Here is a 20,363-nt window from a genome sequence, read left to right as displayed (position 1 = left end):
CCTTCAATCACTCCGGGGGATCTTTCCAAGTGTAGTGGAGACGTATCCGATGTCAAAATGTCTCTTGCTGATGGAAGGCAACAGGTCTGGTTGCATGCGCTGCTGATGGCGGCCTCCGGTCGCGTCAAGCAGCCGCGCATCGCGTACTAACCCGAAATGGCCAGCTAGTCAGGTGTTAGGTACCAACCGAACATGAACAGTTCAAGATTTCATGCCGAACGTGGAATGCACCGCTGGAACTGATACTTCACATGACACACGGAAATTAATTCAATCTCGTTTTGGTATTTCTAGCTATACTGACAATATGCGCTCTTGACAAATGCTAAACGCCATACACGTCAAGATCGGAGCACACCACCGAAGGACCCGCCATAGATAGATATTCGGTAAAACCATGAACCAAGTCTGCTGGCAAGACTGACCATCGCAATGGCAGTCAGCTCTGCATCCTTCCGAACTCCCTAAAATGCTCAACATGTACTTTGAGCACCAAGGCTCATGGTATCAAAACGCCGTAGATCGCCAAAGTATGCTGTGTCGTCATTCGTAAATGTACTGCGGTGTTGCCAACGTCCTCACTAGCTCTGTAGAGCTCGTCATCCTGGGTACGTTGCTGCCCAGTAGACCGATATGCATCTGGTGGCCTTGGTCTAGAGCAAGCCTATGGTCTTTTCCACTCTGCTTCGCCTCTTGCGTGGGCTTGTGGCACCAAGAGACTGCATTAACGGCCTCGGCCCTTAGCCTTGGATGCCTTGACAGGCTTCGCCTTGCCCTTCTTTGGTGGTTCGTATTCTTCGATGTGGTTGTGGCCAAATTCCTCACGCATGATGCTGTTGGTCCAGAGCAAGCAGCGATCCTTGGGGGTGTCCTTGTCGACATAGGTCTTGTTTCGCGTCGACACTCTTGTCTTGTTGTCATCATCGTCCTCTTCTTGGGGCTTGTTGGAGTCCTCCAGATGCTTCCGCATCTTAACCATGTATTCGGCGATACGGTCACGGAACGCTTGTAACTCCTTGCGCAGAACACGTTCTCGATGGCCGCGCTCATCGAGCCACGCAAGTAGCTTGTCAATGTCCTCCGGGTCGTCGTAAAACGCCCACTGGCTCGAGTTGGACAGGTGCGTCGGGCCTTCTTCTCGCTCTTTACGCTGCGGGATTGTGTAGCCAAAGCGCTGCATGTCTTGAGAGAGGGCAGGTTCCTCCAAGTTTGGACCAAGCTCATACTCGCTCGGTCCCTGTACCCAAATTCGTCCATTGGCGTACCCATACTCGGCGGTAGAGCTATTGGGAACACCACCGAATGGCATACCATTGTGCTCGAACCAGTAGTACTTGTTCAAGAATCGATCCTTGCCAAGGATCTTGCTACGATGCACAAGAGTTTCGCGCAGATCATCGTCAAGCTCGTTGATGTTGTCCTCGCACTCCTTGAGCTCGTCTTTCTTCTTCTCAATCGCTTGTAGTAGTTTCTCCCATTCCTTCTGCTTCTTGGTCTTCTCAGCATCTGCCTTGGCCTTCTTCGCCTTCTCCTTACGAGCTTCTTCAGCAGCCGCCTTGCGCTTGTTCTTGTTCGCCGGACGGGTCCTGCCCTTGGAAGTAGGTGCATCGTTGCCACCGTCCGCTTCGGCTTCGGCAGGTTCCTTAGACCCATCGTTAACGCTTGTCATGGATGCATCCACATCGTCATTCATCTTGGCATCCGTAGGCGACGCCGGCGTGTTGGCAGGAAGGTGGATCTTACGCTCCAAATCCAGCTTGAAAAGTTCATCAGCCAGCTCTTTGCGTTTGCGCTGGTACTCAATCTTTTCCTTGCGCAAGCGAGTCATTTCCTGGGCGGCGGCGACCAGCTGATCGCGGAAATTCTCAGTGACAACAGTAAGATTCAGAATCATCTCGAGCGCAGAGATGCGGAGGTTGACATCGAGCTTCGCGTAGTTGGTGGCGATGGTGGTGATGGTAGGTTCTTCATCAGGAGGGACAAGCTCAGCAAGGATTTCGTCACAGGCTTCCTTCCGCGCGGGATCAAAGGAAAGGCGGTAGAGGAGTGCGACCATGACTGCCTGCCATCCACCGTCCGCAAAGTTGCGAGTCTTGCACTGCTCGACCCAGTCGAATTCGTTGTCGAATTCCTCGGCTTTGTGGAGTTCTTTCGGAGGCTCAGGCGTGGGTGTGCGTGGTTTAGCAACAAGTTGGGCTGCACCCGACTTCCTCAAACTGCTACGAGTAGTTCGAACAGGCGGCTCGGGCTCGGGTGTGGGCGTTGACTCTTCGCTCGAATCTTCGTCTGATGAATCCTCGCCGTCGGCCATGTTAGGTAGGGACGTCTGGATTTTGCCGGAGTCGTTGACAATCTGCTTCAGGATTGCACAGTGCATCTCTACAAACAACTCACACTCGACTGTCTCATGCGAGAACCGCATAGCGTCGACAAAGTCATCGAAGGTGAAAGAGTCTAGCATGTAGATGGTATCGTGAACGTTGAGAGTCTCCCAGATACAGAGCAACGGGCCAATACTCTTCATCAAGATGCCGGTCTTCTTCTCGTCAGCCGGCGGCTCGACTCCTTCAGGAACGTCGTCGGAGAGGAACTTCAATGGTGGTCGGTTGACCTGTAGACGAGGTTGCTTGATCTCTAGGTCCTCGCATGGGTATTTGACATACTCAATAGTACGGGGCGGTGGAGGCGCTTGTTGAGGCTGTGGAAGGGTTGATGGCCGGGGACCTTGCTGGTGGTTGAAGCTGGTTTGGAATGGGAAATTGATGGGCGGGCCATGACCAGGCGCATGCATCTGCATTAATTGCGCAGCAAGGGCAGGCGGCACCTGAGCCAGGAAATTGGGTGGTGGACCAGTCACTATCTGCGGAGGTCCAGAGTAGTTGATCGGCGGGCCGTTGGCAAAATAAGCTGGCCGATGAGGGTTTCCAGCTGCCCATGGAGGCATTACACCTTGTTGTGCGTAGGGTGGAGGGCCGCTTGCGGAGAAATTAACAAAGGTAGGCTGCGCTTGTCCAGGTGGTAAAGGCGGTCTATGACCATTGACATGAGGACCATGACCGTTGGGCATCTGCTGTGGGTATTGTTGTTGAACAGGTTCGGTCACACCGTTGGGTACGCCAGTGGTAGCCCTCTTAGCAGCCAAAATAGCCTCCCGGGTCTTCTTGTCAGGAAGCTTGGTGGGTATGTCGTATCTCTTTGCCAAGCTGTCTTTGACCATCCATGGCGCACCAATCCATGACTCACGCTTCAGGGCATTGCGAAGGAAAGCTTTCAGGATGAGCTTGGAATAGGTCTTTCGATCGCGCTGGAGTTCTGAGGCTTTGTATTTGGTAACGGTTTCACCGCTGTCTTCCATAGTGATGACGTAGGTGTATGTCCGAATGTTGTCGTCCATGGACTGACCACTGAACATGCTGTGTAGTCGACTGCTGTCCGTGATCTCGGTGATCTTGCCGAAGCGGCGCGAGTGGTCGCCTTCGACGGAAACCCGATCATTCAGCATAAAGTGCTCCTTGAAATGCTGCGAACAGGTCAGCGTGGGTTTCCTTGTGGGTATTGGTATCGCTTCATGGACATACATCGTAGACATCATTCACTGTGTAGTATGTCAGCAGCACTCATGGGCTAAGCAAGCAAGACTGACTCACCTAGGTCATCCATCCGATGGTGGTCTTGAAACTGGACATAGTGAAGGACAGGAGACCTTAAGCCATCCGGAAAGATGCTGTTGATCTCTTTGGAAGCTTCCGTCTGCACGGATGTTACCTCTTCGTCGGCCTTGACGAGTATTGACGTGGAGCCTACCTCGCTCTCCTGGGCCTCGAAATAGGTATAGCCTGAATGACCAGTCGCCTGGCATGTGAAGCTCCGCTGTTGATAGAAGTCGAATCTACACCTCATGAGCGACATGTACCTACCTGACGTCATTCCATATATTTTCTTACCTCTCAAGGAACCGCTCATAGTCTGTGAAGACCTCTCCAGTCTGTTCGATATGCCACACCTATCCAGCGACTTTAGCATGTATGTTCTATGGTCCAACAGAGTATGTAGCGTACCTCAGTGCTGTCGTCGAGGTTCTTCGGCAGCGGTTCGAATTTGACGGGTTTACGCTTGTAGAGAACCTGGAAAGCAATCAGCACACGCTCCTGTATACAACGCGACCCAAACTATACCATGTTGGCCTGATCCCTAGCTCATATAGTCTGTTCGACGTCCACGGTGCCGCGTCGCAAACTTCGGAAGTGTCGCGACAATCGAAGCGCGCCGATTACCTCTGCTCGAGGTAATTTGCGGTGAGAGGTGGGGGCAATGGCCCCTCTGTAGGCAGTTGATCGATTGTCCGTCTCTACGCGCCAGGAAAGGTGTTTCGAAATCGTCGTCGCAGTCTTCGGTGGTCCAAGTAGCGTTCCGAGACGCGTCGATCAGTTCCGAGAGCGCGTCTAGGTGACGTGTGCGTGAGTTCGCGAGTGGTAAGAGCGTGATAGTCGGGAAGTTGTGAGGTAGGGTGGAGAGTATTAGTCGGAGAGTAGTCAATGGGGGAGAAAAGCGAGCGGAGGGTAGTGGAAGAGGCCCGTAGTCCCTTGGCACTAGTTACCATACTTGATTTGGCAAGGACTGCCTTCGCACCCTACCACCCACGCGTCAAAGCTACACACCCCACTACCATCAAAATATCAACATATTTGGACTCTTTCGAATCGTAGCAATGAGCTCTATCATGCTGCGATATGCATGCACCGATTATTCCAACTTCGGCAAACCTTGTGCATTATCAAGTTCTGTGATAATCGGTCATGAAAAGCTCATGCCTCGAGCCACCCCGAGCAAACCCTTGGGGGCAGCCTGACCCACTTGCTCAATCACACCAACACGAACAACTCTACCCCAACATTCAGCCGCACATTAGAAGGCATGGTATTGTATATTATATCAAACATCATCCCCGATATCTTCACAGTATCAAGTTTACTCGGGAGTGTTTGTTCACTACCATGCTCGCACTGCTGCTGCCATATCTCCCATTTGCAGCACTGGTAGCAAGCGTGCCATACCCTTAGAGTATTCCAAGCATCCACGAGACTCTCCAAAGTGGCCCAGCAGAAAGAGTCCCTCTTTGAAGGCTACCACTGGACAGCATGCGATTGCGCGTTAGACGAGTGCTGCTCAAGAAGATATCGGGACGACAAGTTTGCCACATTCAGAAGAGCTTATTTCCCAGGTCGTGTAATTAACAAGATCTATGTTGTAGACTTATCGGATACTCATGCATCTACAAATCAAAGTAAACTACCAGAAAGCCGACCCAGCTGCCCACCACTCCGACGGCTGAATACGAACTCGTGAACATGAGCGGCAGGAATTCATACCGAGAACCAAACACTAGGCCGTGGACCAGTGAGCAGTATGCGATCAGAGGTATCGAAAGAGCGATGTAAAGCAGGGAGAAGCGATCAAGTAAAAATATCCTAGGTTTGGGTGAACTATTGTATGTCAGCGGAGACCCGAAAGAAAGGACAGGTTACATACGCAGGAGCTAGCCTATCGAAGGCGATAAGGAAAAGTACGAGCCAGAAGATAGTATAGACTGTCTTCACGGGGAACTCTGCGGCCGTGTAGAGGAGAGGAAAGAGGGAAACATGACCAGCAACAGCTAAGGGTCGGAAAGCGCCAAAATATCGACGATCTTGAAGCGCTATCAAGCTGAATGGAATTATCACGAGCAAGATTGCCTTCTCGTGGACATGCCAGCCGAACAGGAAAGATGCGTAGCCACACAGCGTTACAGCACCAATGAAGGCCTCCCAAGTAGGTTTGTACAAAAGGCGGAGGAGGACAGGCTGGATGACGTTAGTTCAATCGATCACCCAGGATATCGATACACGTACTATCTGTGTTCCAAGAGTTAGAAGGAAGCATATCAATGGGTCTATGTCCGGAAGTACTGCGAAAGACGTGTCTCCCACAAGCCCTCGAGTGACGCTATTCACTGCCTCTTGATCAACATGAAGCCCAAGGCGCGGGGCCACTGGCAGTGTTAGCTTGATACAAAGTGGTACTGGGAAGCTGCATACGGTAAATCAAGACTCGGTCAGAGAACGAGTATATCGCCCAGACGTTCGGCGCCCAGTAGGCATGACACAGACCTCGCGAGAACGGGAACAGGCGACTGAACACTTGCCCTATCTGTCCCCACATTGCGAAGGGGCCAAAAGCGGCTGCGAAGACAGACACGATACCCACGCCCAACTTGATGCAATTGAAGAATCGTATAGTGAAATACGGGAACGACGACCGCTGCCCCAAGCAGTAAGCACGCAGAAGGTAGACAAAGTACGCAGGCGCGAGGTACAGGTAGATGTGCTTGAGACACAAAAGCGCTGCAAAGAGCAGACCGGACAATAGGAGGGTCGAATTGTTGCGGGCCAAGACCATAGAGAGGACCAAGAGGCCATAGAGGAAGCCATTGTACTGGAAATGGATGTGATCGATTATCAGCAGTCCTGGTGACAATAGGACAGAGAGTGCAGCGGCGTGAGCAGTGACTTTGGACTTTGAGGTCTTCACATAGCTGGCGAGCATTTAGTAACGGACAGATCAAGTAGGGTGGTGTGTAAGTACAGGTGCAAAGCGTAGACCAAGACGAGCTCGGTTAAAACGACTGTAGTACGCTGGAAGTATACGGTCTGCCAGCTGTTGTATCCAAGATCTTTTACATTGAGCAGGCCAGGATCAACATAGGGTGCAGCTTGAGACATTAGCCATTCAAAGTAAGCGAAGAACGGCGGATAGTCCAAGGTCCATTCAGACGTTTTCTGGAGTGTGTTAGATTGGAACAATTGCGTGGCGTTGACGGCATGGTTGTCTGACTTCGTAATACCATTCCTTGATGGGTAGGGAATGCGTGAGAGCAAGCCAGTTACGATGAACCTCGAAGTCGGTCGACTTACTGCCGGAGATGGTCAGCAAGGACGAGGAACTAAACCTCAGAATTGTGCAGCGAGACATACTAAGCAGGGAAAAGCAGCACCTTGAGCGCCGTGGCCACGACGGCGCACTGCGCAATGGACGGAGACAGCTGTGCCATGGGAGAATTGACAGCGGGTTGATGCACGATCGCCGGAAAGCACAGATTGACCAGTCGCTCGTAGTTGAGCGTCACGTGCTCGCTTATGGATAATCCCTGTCATCTAGCATCCGTGGTCGCGTATGTACAGAACACGTCAACCTTGGAAACAGCAGAATACGCAAACGTCATTCTAGAAGTCAGCAAACCCCCAGGGGTAAGCATGACACACGTGGAGGTTTCGCATGATGGCGTTTGACATCTGATACCCCGAAGACGGAGCGCTCCGTGTTTGTTCCACACCTGGCGAACGCTCACAGTAGTATACCCCGGAGCCAGACCAGACGGAAACGCTCAGTACGGCTTGCTGAGACGCGGCGATGGGCAGGCTGGCACTAAGGGCTATCCTTACGCCTGGAACTGGAGCCGCCGCAATACGATCTGGACCCTTTCGTGTTCGCGTGACAAAGGGAAAAAAGGGACCCGTCTTAAGAGCAGCACTATCAGGCGGCTCGTCTAGTCAGGGACGGAGTGTGCATATCTGCAATTACCCGTTGGCCGCATCTGCTGGAGGATACCGAGCTGCGCCGTTGGTAGCACAAGACCGTCTACGCCAGGCACGGGGGCGCGTCGCTGCACGAAATACCACGCCGCCTAGCACAGGCGTCTACGGGGCCAGAGAGAACTGCAGGGCAGCGGTTCGTGGCGACGGTGGTTTGCACGATTCAGACGTGGCCTGCGCGTTTAAAATGGGCGGTGCGCTAGTTGTCCGCTTTGGGCTGCCTCATTTGCGGCTGCCTCCTAATGTGCCCTGCTAGTTAGCATTTCTCACCGACCTCTTTCTTCTCTCCTCCGCTCCGACTTCAGGTCGCATCCCTCTTCTTCGATCCCCTTCGTTCATTCTGTCCTCTTCTCCCCGCATCGAGGCTCCCGGCAAAGCTTGCTTCTTTGCACTTCATTCTTATTGTTCGCTCTTTTGGTGCACGCATCCTCAAACAAGCCACGCGAGTTTGTTCTTCGGCAGCTCTGGCCCACGGCATTTAATTGCGCCTCCACTGCGTCCACCGTGCAAGCCTGCGACAGTACCGTTCTGGACCTCTGTGCCTGCATCCTTTAGGCCCCGATTGCCTGCGTCGTGAGCGTGTCTTGTATTGTTAGACCTGCAAACGACTCGTTGCCATTGTGCTTTTGGAAGTACGTCTTGTCCAATGCGTCTCCACTGCGCTCAAACTAATGCCCTCTAGAACGCTCTACATCTTGTAATACAGCAGCATCTTCGCAAGCCCGGCGACCTCTCTGCAACCGGTTGCAACTTCACCTTCTGCCATACATATTTCGCCGTCCGGTCCAACGAGTCCCGGACGCAGTAATACACCTTCACCACGGCGGTTCTATCTCAAAACGCGCGGGACAGCTTCAGTCTGCCTCCGCACCTCCTCGGTATGCAGCAACACGACGGCGCCCCGAACGCCCCCAGCGGTCCTCGTCTCCAGTCGAGCTTCCACAGGCAGATGAACGGCGGTCACCACGGCTTCTCGCACGGCGCCTTCGCTACGAACCAGCCCGGCTATGGCGACCGACACCCGGAGAGGGCGAACAACATGTCCATCAATACCGGCAGACTCAACCCTGGCAACCAGAACGGCAACGATTTGCAGACTCCAGGAACTGGTTTCGACATGAACTTCACCCCTCTGCTCCCTTCGCAGTTGCTCCTCGGTAGCCCCTTCCAGCCAGGCTCGCCCTCGGCTTTCGCTTCCCCGCAGTTTCAGAACTTCGCACAGTTCGCTGGCCAGAATCAGTCTCAGCAACAGAACCACCAGAACAACCAGATGGGAAGCCCCTTGCAACAGCCTCTTTCGCCCCAGCTGTACCAGAACATGGTTTCTCCCACTAGTGGCTTTTTTGGTGGACCCCAGTCACCTACTGGAGGTTTCCCTGGTTACGGCGCGCAGGGTCTCGGTGGACTCGGCTCCTCAATGCCGATTGCTCCCGGTCTTGTATCTGGAACTAGCAGGACTGTATACCTGGGCAACATCCCCCCTGAGACTTCTGCGGAGGAGATTCTCGGCCATGTACGCAGTGGTCAAATCGAGTCCGTCAGGCTTCTCCCAGACAAGAACTGCGCATTCATCTCCTTCCTGGACAGCAGCTCCGCTACTCACTTCCACTCTGACGCCATTCTGAAGAAGCTGTCAATCAGGGGTCAGGACATCAAGATTGGATGGGGAAAGCCGTCCCAGGTCCCCACATCTGTGGCCTTGGCTGTGCAGCAATCGGGTGCCTCTCGCAACGTCTACCTAGGTAACTTGTCCGAGGATGTCTCCGAGGACGAACTCCGCGAAGACCTCAGCAAATTTGGTCCCATTGATACCGTCAAGATCGTCCGGGAAAAGGCTATTGGTTTTGTTCACTTCTTGTCCATCGGAAATGCCATCAAGGCTGTGTCTCAACTTCCCCAGGAGCCAAAGTGGCAAGCGCCTAGGCGCGTATACTACGGCAAGGATCGATGCGCTTACGTTTCGAAGACCCAGCAGCAGAACGCCGCGCAGTACCTGGGTATCGCGCCTGGCTACGCTCATGTTCTGAACGGTGCTGACCGCGACATGATCTCCAATGCTCTTGCTCAGCAATCTGTCGCTGCCGCGGCGGTCGCGACCTCTGCTGGTGGTGTGAACAACTTGGGTAACCGAACAGTTTACCTAGGTAACATTCATCCCGAAACCACCATCGAGGAGATCTGCAATGTTGTGCGCGGTGGTCTTCTTCACCACATCAGGTATATCCCGGATAAGCACATTTGCTTCGTTACTTTCATCGACCCGACGTCGGCTGCGTCCTTCTACGCTCTTAGCAATCTCCAGGGGCTTATGATCCACAACCGTCGCTTGAAGATCGGATGGGGTAAGCACTCTGGTGCTCTCCCGCCTGCGATTGCCCTTGCTGTCAGTGGTGGTGCCTCACGTAACGTCTACATCGGTAACCTAGATGAGTCCTGGACCGAAGACCGCTTAAGGCAGGATTTCTCGGAGTACGGCGAGATCGAGCTGGTCAACACCCTGCGCGAGAAGAGCTGTGCATTCGTCAACTTCACCAACATTGCCAATGCCATTAAGGCAATTGAAGCGATCCGTGGCCGTGACGAATACAAGCGATTCAAGGTCAACTTCGGAAAGGACCGATGCGGTAACCCTCCTCGCCAGATGAACAGCCAGCAGGCCCAGGCTCAGCAAGCCGGTAGCGATGGTCTCCAGTCACCATCGCCTATCAACGGACTGCATCCTAACCGTGCTGGTGCTTCAGTCTCGCCGACTGGCTCTGGCGCACCAGGCTCTGGCCAAAGCACCAACGGCCAGTTCCCTTCAGTTCAAGCACCTGCTTCAGGTAACATCATGAACTCCGGCAACAACAACCCCCTCATGATGTACCTACAAGCTCAGCAACAGCAGCAACAACAACAACAGGTCGAGGCCAGCATGCAACAACAACAGCAGCAGCAACAGCAGCAGCAGCAGAACCAGCAGCAATCTTTCCAGTCGCCGCAAGCTGCTTTCTACAGTGCCGACCTGAACACTCCTCAGCCACACCACTCTCATAGCTCCCATCAAAGCACATCGAGCTTCAGTTTGATTAACGGTACGTCAGCTGGTGGCTCAGGTGCTACTACTGTTGGTGGCCTCCTTGCACCTTCGAACCTCAACTCGCGTGGTCAACACTCGCGCGCTGTGAGCCTGCCCGCTTTCACTCAGGGCCCCTTCAACCACTCCATGCAGCAAACCCAAGCACCTCAGCAGGGCTCTTTCGGTAGCCTAAGCTCCGGCATCGGTGGTTTCGGCAGCGGCAACGGCGGTTACGGTCTTGCCATCCAGGGTGACGGTGGTCTCCCTGGCTGGGCAGAAGAAGAGGTTGGTGCGCAGTAAGCCTTACCTGGATGTCGTGTATCTTCTTCATTGTGCGATACTTATCCTTCATCTACTGGCTGGTTATTACTACTACTCCCTTCTTTCGCCTTCCCAGAAATTTCCTTTTGCATATGTCCGGTCTAGGGTTATGGCGCGAGCTGATCAAGCTTTGGGGATCGATCTTCAACTATGTGTTGTAATCTGAATGTGCGCAAGATGTTGCCTTAATACTTGACCTTACCACCTTCGCTTTCTTTTTTCTTTCTTTGCCCTTTACGTTGTTGTAGTTTAGATACCTGTAGGGATACCTAGGGATTTGGTAGGAGGCAATGAGACTAGACGGTCGTATGAGTGTCTAGGCAGGGTAGGCCTGGCATATAGTCAATCAAACTGTAAAACTATCCATGATTCACTTGCATGCTACTTTATATGAATGCGGTCCGCTTCACACCTGGTGCCACAAGTCCATCTCAAATTCTCACATTGGGTATCTGATGATAGATGATGTGCAAATATTGGCTCATCCGCGCATGCGCAGAGCATCGCACCATATGCGCACCATCGCCTCTTGTTCTTGGCCCTTTTTGTTCGTTATAGTCGAAGCCATCATCACTTCCCTGATCTCTGACCGGCCCAGATCGCGCCCATCTTTGATCCTACTCCAACAGTCGCGTACCACAGCCTGCGCATACTCAATGTCGACTTCCTCTTCGTCCAATTCCATCGCTGTACCATTCTCCATTGTGCCATAGCCTGAATCCAGGTTGCCATCAGTGTCCTCAGCGCCCAACGTTGTGCTAATGCAGACCACGACGCCGGGTGATGAGATAGCGCCTGACTGCGGACCTTCGCGAGTCGCTCGTAGTTCGCCGATTTGTATCGAACAGAGCCCCCCGCTATATGATGCCCCCTCTCGCACCGCGAGTATGTGTCTCGGCGTCCACAGAGCAGAACACTGGTATCGCAGTACTGAGGCATGTGCGTCTTGTTGTCGCAGCGGTATCGACGTCATAGTTTCCTGTTGCGCTCGCGGTTGTGCAAAGACATATGTGCGGTTTGGCGAGAGGCTCGAAACGTGGAGGAGGTGCTGGTATGAATGTACGTATGGCTCTGGTTTACCGTCTGCGCCCGCAGGTGGCTGGTAACCTGGAGGTATGGTGTCGCGAAATGCGCGGTATGATAGCGACCATGGTGTTTGCTGTCGTGTGGTGTTTGGGAAGCTGGTCTCGATGCCTTGGATGAGGGTGTTGACGATAGCGAGAGAGGCGTCGATGTTGGTAGAGGGGTTGGAGACGAAATATAGCCTACAGTATTAATTCCGTGCGAATATCAGGTGTGTGGAAGGTGAAGGATTACCCGCTATATTTCATCTTGTCTATGTTGCAGTGTGTCAGAGATGTCCGCTATGCGTTAGGTAGAAATGGGTGGATTCGTCAGGTTTAGCTATCGCATTTTTCTATGAGCGAGAGGCAGAAAATCTACGAGAAAGAGCGCACATAGCCCTGCGCGTGACCAAGAGTGCCAAATCCTGAAGTGAAGATGCGATGAGCGACGCGACGCAACCTGGGAAGCTCCCAGGCGGGTGGGGCAGCTTTTAGCGCGTCGGCGACAACAGCTCTCTCAATCCATTTCCTCTTACCACCTGTGACAACATACCATGAATCCGCTCCCCTTGTTTCTACAAGCTTTTCAACAGAACCCGAAACGGAAAACCCCTCCACCGCGCTTTATCATGTTTGTCGTAGCTGGTGGCAAACAAGCGTCTTCCTGTAATCCATGGGGAAGGAACTCTACCCTGAACTCGCGATTTGCGGAGCTACGCATATAGACAGTACGCAAAGTGCTGTCGATGCTCAACTCCACAATGTTGCCCATCACTCGTTCTGAAATCCAGAGTGAGTTACCTTGGAAGTACAGTAGAGGCCCCGGACTGAAGTCTGTACCCGGAACGTTGATGTTGGTCGCCAAAGTGCCGTCGATCATCGTCAAGTCCAGCTCATCTTCGTTGACTATCTGGCCAGTCGTATCAGTCTCCCTCCAGCGTGCAATACCGGCGCCTGGGAAGTAGGCGTCAATCGAGATCCCAAATTCCGCATTGTACCGGTCGTTAATGTACTCTATCCAAGAGTCCCTGGAGGGTCCAAAGTCCGCCGAGTCAGATGCAGCACGCCCAATCCGATTTCGTTCGGCCAGTACGCCGGCCCACTGCCATGGGGTCATCCGTCGCCAATGCGCAGAGATGAAAATTGACGCTATCAGGAACTTGATAGTTTGCCAGTCTCCGAGTCTGAGCCTTAGTTCTGGCATCCAGCCTTCCTGAAGATTTAGCGGAAATCGACCCAGTAGTACACCTGCATGGACGACGTTTTTCATGGCTTGAAGAAACCGCAGGGGATCATTGGGGTCTTCGAGATCGATACCAAACTGCCTGCGGATATCTTCGGTTCTTATAAGCGGCCCAAGCATATCTTGAATCGTTGTAGCCATGAGACCAAAGACAGTGTTGGTCAAATAACCTGAGTCAACCCCAAGCCCTGGATCGAGTCCGTGGTCGACATTAGGGCCTGCGGTTTGAACCACGGTCTCCTGTGCTGGGGGCTGGAGAAAACAAACTGCACGACAGGTTGGACATGTGTTCTGACCGTCTTCCTCATTTAGCCATCGATCAAGACACGACCGATGGAAGACATGGCCGCATATCGTCCGAATGATGGTATACGTATCGGGACTCCAGGGATCTCTGCAGATGGGACATGCCGGATCGTCTGAAGGGGGCGACGGCTTGACGTGGCTTAAAAAGTACTGCTCGCGCGACCGTGCTGGAGGGTGGTTCATATTGACGGAGGTCTGGCTCACAGTGCGGTACTGTTCAACTGCGTTGTACAACGATGTATGGCGAGGAATGATCCAATGTATTGACGGATTTTCCGGCCTTTTGAGGACGAAGGGACATCGCTCGCACACAGTGTGACTGCGTGTATTTCACACTCCATCGTGTGGGAGGTGGTTCACCAGGATGTGGTTCACCACGTAAGCCGCCATTTCACACATTTGGACGCTGGACGCAGGTAATGCGACAGTATATATAAGACAATGCCGGGCGTTGAGGGTGAAGACTGAAAGCTTGTCATCGAGTATATAGTCTCTACCATGGCTTCTGCTGGGCGCCAATGCCCAGATAGAGACACAGTAGCAGTATATATGCATTCAGGTAAAGATTTTGGCAAGGAATTTGCCCTCACACTCTCTTTTCGGGCTTTGTTCTGGACAAAGGTCTTCCACCAAACATAGGGTGAATGTCAAGCAGCTTGCCTGTTGAACAACTAGTACACCGCCTTGTTAATACCACAGATAGCTTAGGTCTTGATATATTGCGCAAGGCCGCAGATGGTTTTCATGAACTAACGAATGGCATCTTACGATACATTTGGGTTCATCGCTCTGGTCATCCTCCGTTCATTGACCAAAGGATGCTCGTAGTAGCGAGAATGCTGCGAAAAGATTGGCATCTTTTCATAATTCGCTGTTGGGTCCCTCTATAGCATGCTCTGACTGCTGCAGTGAATTGGCAGGAGTTGATGTCCCATGTTGCTCTTTCTGTGGTTGCCCTTTGATCACATGAACTGGCCTGGGCGATGGAAGATGGATGTGGGAATGTGGCTTGAGCCCGTTCGACTGCGTCTCGTGTCTCATTGTGCCTCGATCAGATTACTCATCTGAGCACGCATCAATGTGTGAAAGGCGGGTTGCGGTGTTACCAAGCCCGTGTCTACGTCAACACTTCTCAAAATCAACGCGCAAGCCGTCTGCTAAGTGTAGCGATGCAAGCTATAACGACTGGCATGTAGACTTTCGGACTGTATGGTGATTAGTTTGATATGGTGATTAGTTGACTTTCTTTAAGGCTGTATGGTCTTACATGTAACAGCTGTCAGTGTTCGGAAATTTAGCGGGATGATCCTGTCAGCAATTTCGTGTTCCTGTTGTCCACGGGTATCTTGCGGAGTAATTACCAGTCCCTCGGTTCAGCCTCCAATGTGCCTCACGCCACCCATGTACTCCGTCCTGAAGATTGGCACTGCATAGCACTAGCCACACAAAAGCACTGCAGCTCCGTCGTACGTCATGATTCCCGTAGACCCAATGCGCTTTCGGAAGCTGATATCGCAAGAGCGGGGATTGATGCTCGAATGCTCGATAGGACGCATCGGCACCGCGCACTTTGCGCCTGCCTAATCTAGCGTAGAAAGGCGGGCTAGCGCCTGAGGCTTGTGAAGCTTCGACAACTCCACGAAGCTTCGCGGTCAGTGTTACAGCGGCCGACTGTCCAATCTCTTACCTAGTAATCATTACCATTGCACCGAGATGCATCCATAATTGTGGGCACTCTACCATCAAAGCGACCCTGGGTCCTTGGGTACCTGTGTTGCCCTGAACCCCCAATGCCGTTCGGGATACGATCGTCAATCGTTCAGAGCACCAAGCACACCACGGCCTTCCTCTTCGAGCATACGTGCATGCATGCTCTTAATCTAGTTCCCTATCATATCCGCTTCGCCTATTCGCCCGACCGTCCTTTGCCTTGTTCTACATGGGTCTAGCAATGACAAGTACAGGGTAGCTCCTGCAGCTATGATGTCTTCTTTCTCGGGAACGCGCAAGTTCGCTACCTGGTCCGCGATTCAAGCTGTGCAGCTATAAAGTGGTATAGTTCGTGCGACTGCAGCGGAGGTACGGCGAACCTGAGATCTTTGCCTCCAGTTCTTGTCGTGTTGTCTGGGTTGAAAGCATGGCTTCCCTCTTCAATGCCGTTGCGGGTCTCTCGCTAGCCTCAGTCGCGCTATCGTCGCCTGTCGCACCTCACATTCATACACGGCACTACAACGCGACAAGTCCCTGCGCACAAGTCGGCACCGCGATCGTAGGCAAGAATGTCACTGCAGGTACCGCGACTGTACCCGCCGAACTCGCATGGGACTGCATCAACTCCGTCCCATTCAACCAGAGCGCTGCTCTTGCCCTGGTAGACGGTGTCGTTCCATATTTCAAATGGCAAAGTAACACCGTCTGGTTGAAAGACCCTCCTGCTGAGTACGCCGAGAAGGTCCAGCCAGCGGTTGATATCTGGGGCGAACTCGAGGAAATCAGGAAAAAGGTCAATGGAGGAGAGTACAAGAACGAGTACGAAGTAAGGTGTCTCTCTCCTTGTTATGAAGAGTATGAGCTGATTCAGAACAGTTCGGTTTCGAGCTCTACACCCTATTGCAAAGCACCCATGACGGTCACTTTGTGTACGTCCCCGATGTAGTCGGCACGGTTTTCAACTTCGCCCGTCCTGTACCACTCGTTTCCGTTTCGAGCGACGGAAAGGAGCTTCCCCGGCCTTACGTCTATGCTGATGTCTTGGCCGAATCTTTCGGCAATGCTACGTTCACGCCTTCGCCCATTACCCACATCGATGGCGAGGATGCCAAGGATTTCCTGGAGAACTGGGCCCAGTACGGTTCCCTCCAGGACCGAGACGCGTTGTACAACAACGTCTTCTACGAGCTCGCCACTGTATCTCTCGGCCCGGTTGGATCTGGTATTGGAACCTTCGCGGGATCGGGCCGCGGTCGTTGGATTTACCCCGGTCCTACCACCGAGCTTACGTTTGAAAACGGTACCAGCCGAACTTATGACAACTTCGCCAAGGTTCTGATCCCCTTCGACGGTATTACCGACGGAGAGAGCCTCTACAAGCTCTGGTTCACGGGCAACCAGCCTGGAAGCGAAACCGAAGCTTCCAACACTACCTCGGCTACACCTACACCCTCAGCCACTACCTCCGCTACGCCTCTTCCAACCATCCCTGCGCCAGGATACCCGCCTCCAGTCCTTCGTGAAGCACACAACTTGATTGGTGGCTACTTCCTCGAGGGTGACTACTCAGACGTTGCCGTACTTTCCGTGCCATCTTTCGTCGGAATTGACAACGCACAGGAAGGGTTCCAAGATACTGCTGCCAAGTTCCTTGCCCAGGCCAAGTCCGCCGGGAAGAAGAAGCTCGTGGTTGACGTTTCAGCCAACGGCGGAGGCACCATCTTGCTCGGCTACGATCTATACAAGCTGCTATTCCCGCAAGAGATTGATCACGCGGCTGCCGACCGCTACCGCGCCTTCGAAACTACAGAGATCTTGAACCGAAAGTTCTCTGAAGCTGCCGCGGGTGTACCACGTGTGCTTGAGACCAAGAACGAAACACTAGAGGATCTGGTCGGCAATGTTGTGTCCTCCGTCTTCAACTACCGATCTGATCTTGATGTCAATAGCGAGAACTTCGAGAGCTGGCAGGACAAGTTTGGCCCTGGGCTCGAGCAGAAGGGGGACAACTTCACCAACCTCTTCCGCTGGAACCTCAGCGACGTACTGACTCCGCTCAACTCCGGTGGTGTTTACGTCCACGGATATGGCCCACTCTCAAACTACACTAAGGCTCCTTTTGCCGCCGAGGACATCGTCGTCGTCACCGATGGATACTGCGCGTCAACTTGCACCATCTTCTCTGAACTCATGCGTCAGCGTGCCGGTGTCAAGTACATCTCACTGGGAGGCCGCCCTCGTGAGGGTATTACGCAAGCCGTGGGGGGTGTGAAGGGAACGAACAACTACCCGTGGGACTACATTCAATCCGTGGCTCAGTTCACCATCGGTAATCTGTCTACGCCTGCAGAAGGCGCTGAGCTCAACAAGACGGAACTAGGCGACTACTTCGACGACACACCCTTTATCCGCTCTTCCAACAACGCGATCAACGTCAACTTCCGCGATGGTATTCGCGATGGAGACGAGACTGACACACCTCTCCAGTTCGTCTACGAGCCTTCAGACTGCCGTATTCTGTACACCAAGGCTATGACTGTCGATGTAACCGCTATCTGGAAGGCTGTTGCTGATTCAACCTGGGGCCATGTTAGCCACTGCATCGCTGGAGACCTTGGTGGTTACTCAACATCGCGCATGGGGAAGCGTGAGTTGAGTGTATCTGAGAGAGCACACAGCAAGAGGATGCAGTCGTGGAGGAGGGACCTCAAGGCGGCTGACTACCCGCTCGATGTCAGGACTGATCTGACCGGCATGAACTTCGATGGCAATGGCATGATGTGGCCGTAAATTACGGGTTGTTGACATGATAGAATGAGGGTAATCATGCATCTAGATACGAAATGAATATCGTGGTCTTGATGCACCAGATCTTGAACCTGTGACATGTATTATGACAGCTCATGCAATGCTGCCTGTGCGTCGAGAACGATTGTCTTGCTTGAGTCGAAGAATGCGGAACTAATTTCACTTCAATATTTCAGTGTGAATGTGCTAAAACTACCAAGGGTACGCTAAGTTGAACGGCCTCTCGCGATAGTGAAAGAACTGGGACGGGCTTCGATCACAAAGGTGACGGCACAGGCAACTACATGCTGCTTCTAATCTGGCGCGCCAGACTTTCACTCACACAAGTGATGGTACCCTTTAGCGGCGTCACGCGCTTGCCATGAAAACTCCATTCTTGGTCGATTTGGGTTAGATGTATTGAGTGACGCCTCTAGTCCTACGGATGGGACGGTTGTAGTGTTGGTATAGATTCTGAGCTACTGCCGCATAGCTGCTACGAAGCTGGACAGAGGCCAACTTTCATCGTCTGGAAGCTTACCTTTGAAACCAATCGCCCGACTATCTAATGATCCACGAGGACGGTAAGTTGTGGCGTCGTCTTAATACTCATTCCCGTCCTCAGCCTCGCTGAGGATGACCTCAAGAGCGTGAAGGGAGATGCGGACTGGTTCAATACCTTCCAACTGGACGGGGCAACTACCAAAACGATAGCTGTCTCTGGATAGTAACGTATCGATTCCCCCAAAGAGATGCATCGGCGCAGAATATACAGAAGCTCTGAGGGCCTCCGCGGTGCCTCAACGCAGGATCCAATAATTGACCTCTCCGAAAGCGGAGCGTTGAGGCTCATGCGTCGGGAAAATAGCCATCCGCAAGAACAATTAAGCTGCCGTCGATAGGCGCATACTCCTTTTGAGAACGATGGCCCTACAGTTCGTCGGTCGTCATGGCTACCCCTTCGCTATGTTTAGAATGTGGTGCCTGCGTAAGTCACGCTGCTAGTCTTGCTTTTGCCGTTGCTTCTGTTATCAGCGCATAGGACAGATGGAGAAGAAAGCACACCCGAAGTTCTGCGTAGTACGATCTCCAGCGATTTTCTCCGATGCAGCAGAGGGAACGCACGTGTGCTTTTACTTCCGGTGTTACAGAGAAGCGGCAGAAGGAGAAAACCATTAGCGTGGGGTACTGGATGTCGGCATTGCAAGCCACGTTGACGCCATCGATCGATCCAACTACTCCTACACCACAAGGTGGCATCGTGTGTTTTTCTCGGGGGCCGGGTCTGGGTGTCGGCGAGGTGTGGTAGGGGCTTTTCTCCCCTATTACACATAGGCTTCCCGATATCGCGACTCGCGGCACGACATCGAGCCGATGCGAACACTCTGCCGTGTCTCCGGTGTTTACTCTGTCTCTCCGTAGCAACGTGGTCCGTATTGTCAGCCAAATAAGGTGATCCTCAGGTGTCAATCCGATCGCACGCGACAACGCATGAGTAGCCTGCTATATAGCGCAGCATGGAGGGGCTTACGTCTTTTCGGCAACCGGGGTAGGAAGGGTCTAGACGGAGCGATTAGGCCAAAAAGCAGGTTGTCTGCAAGGTTTCATCGCGCAACGGTTATAGCGGAGACAGTTTTTCTCCGTGTGCATTTTGGCATGTGTCGGGTAGGTCCATCCCGGCGGATGGCCTTTGCATCGTTCGATGCCCTTTCGCGCGGGGCCGCGGACCTTGATGATTTGCACGTCATCGTCGATGTCCCAGCAAAAGACATGCGGGTAATCTGCCCGCGCATATGATCTACTCAAATGTTTACGTTGACCATCGCTCATGTCATGCCGATCCGATTGCGGTTCCACAGAAAAACTGACAGGCCATCATCATGCACGCGGGTCGCACGTTTAACGACCAAGGGCCTGGGAGGAGCGTGCACGGTGTACGGGAGAAAGCTTCAAAAGCCCATTGCGCACGGGAGATCTTCGATGTGGGCTTGACATCGTCGATGTGGCAGGCGTTGTGTCAAGCCAAGGCCGACGCTACCAGGTGCAAGGCCGGGGTGGCGCTGGAGACGGAAATACGGGGAGTGTGACCTAATGGTTGTTCCTTGGGAAGAGATGGTTACTCCCTGGGCGAGTGTAGCGGGATTGGCAAAGCGAAACGGCGTTTTGTGGAGCATGCGATGTGTTTACTATGATGATACGCGTCGTGGGAAATGCGCGGATGATGATGGATGCTCTCTGCGTTCGCG

General features: G+C 53.0%; 4 protein-coding genes across 4 annotated transcripts; 2 read left to right on the top strand and 2 right to left on the bottom strand.

Moving 5' to 3' along the window:
• Window positions 1–724: 724 nt before the first annotated feature.
• Window positions 725–7,087, bottom strand: J4E79_000396 (uncharacterized protein; the record flags this gene model as incomplete). The annotated part of the gene is made up of 12 exons (XM_049349312.1): window positions 725–3,520; window positions 3,579–3,595; window positions 3,648–3,889; window positions 3,945–4,003; window positions 4,059–4,124; window positions 5,396–5,483; window positions 5,530–5,840; window positions 5,889–6,028; window positions 6,075–6,571; window positions 6,622–6,815; window positions 6,871–6,949; window positions 7,011–7,087. The coding sequence occupies 12 exons, from the start codon at window positions 7,085–7,087 to the stop codon at window positions 725–727; spliced, it is 4,566 nt and encodes a 1,521-aa protein (XP_049216099.1).
• A 1,421-nt stretch (window positions 7,088–8,508) lies between these two features.
• J4E79_000395 (uncharacterized protein) lies at window positions 8,509–10,986 on the top strand (the record flags this gene model as incomplete). The annotated part of the gene is made up of 1 exon (XM_049349311.1): window positions 8,509–10,986. The coding sequence occupies one exon, from the start codon at window positions 8,509–8,511 to the stop codon at window positions 10,984–10,986; it is 2,478 nt and encodes an 825-aa protein (XP_049216098.1).
• A 502-nt stretch (window positions 10,987–11,488) lies between these two features.
• J4E79_000394 (uncharacterized protein) lies at window positions 11,489–13,455 on the bottom strand (the record flags this gene model as incomplete). The annotated part of the gene is made up of 2 exons (XM_049349310.1): window positions 11,489–12,272; window positions 12,827–13,455. 2 exons carry the CDS (start codon window positions 13,453–13,455, stop codon window positions 11,489–11,491), a joined length of 1,413 nt encoding a protein of 470 aa, XP_049216097.1.
• A 2,302-nt stretch (window positions 13,456–15,757) lies between these two features.
• J4E79_000393 (uncharacterized protein) lies at window positions 15,758–18,120 on the top strand (the record flags this gene model as incomplete). Its single annotated transcript, XM_049349309.1, has 2 exons — window positions 15,758–16,156; window positions 16,207–18,120. The coding sequence occupies 2 exons, from the start codon at window positions 15,758–15,760 to the stop codon at window positions 18,118–18,120; spliced, it is 2,313 nt and encodes a 770-aa protein (XP_049216096.1).
• Between the last annotated feature and the right edge of the window lie 2,243 nt (window positions 18,121–20,363).

The sequence above is a fragment of the Alternaria viburni genome (genome assembly GCF_023758015.1).
Source record: "Alternaria viburni strain BMP 2772 chromosome Unknown scaffold_1, whole genome shotgun sequence".
Taxonomy (NCBI): domain Eukaryota; kingdom Fungi; phylum Ascomycota; class Dothideomycetes; order Pleosporales; family Pleosporaceae; genus Alternaria; species Alternaria viburni.
The sequence above is the reverse complement of the archived record's forward strand: the minus strand, read 5'-3'. Positions and strand labels throughout refer to the sequence as shown.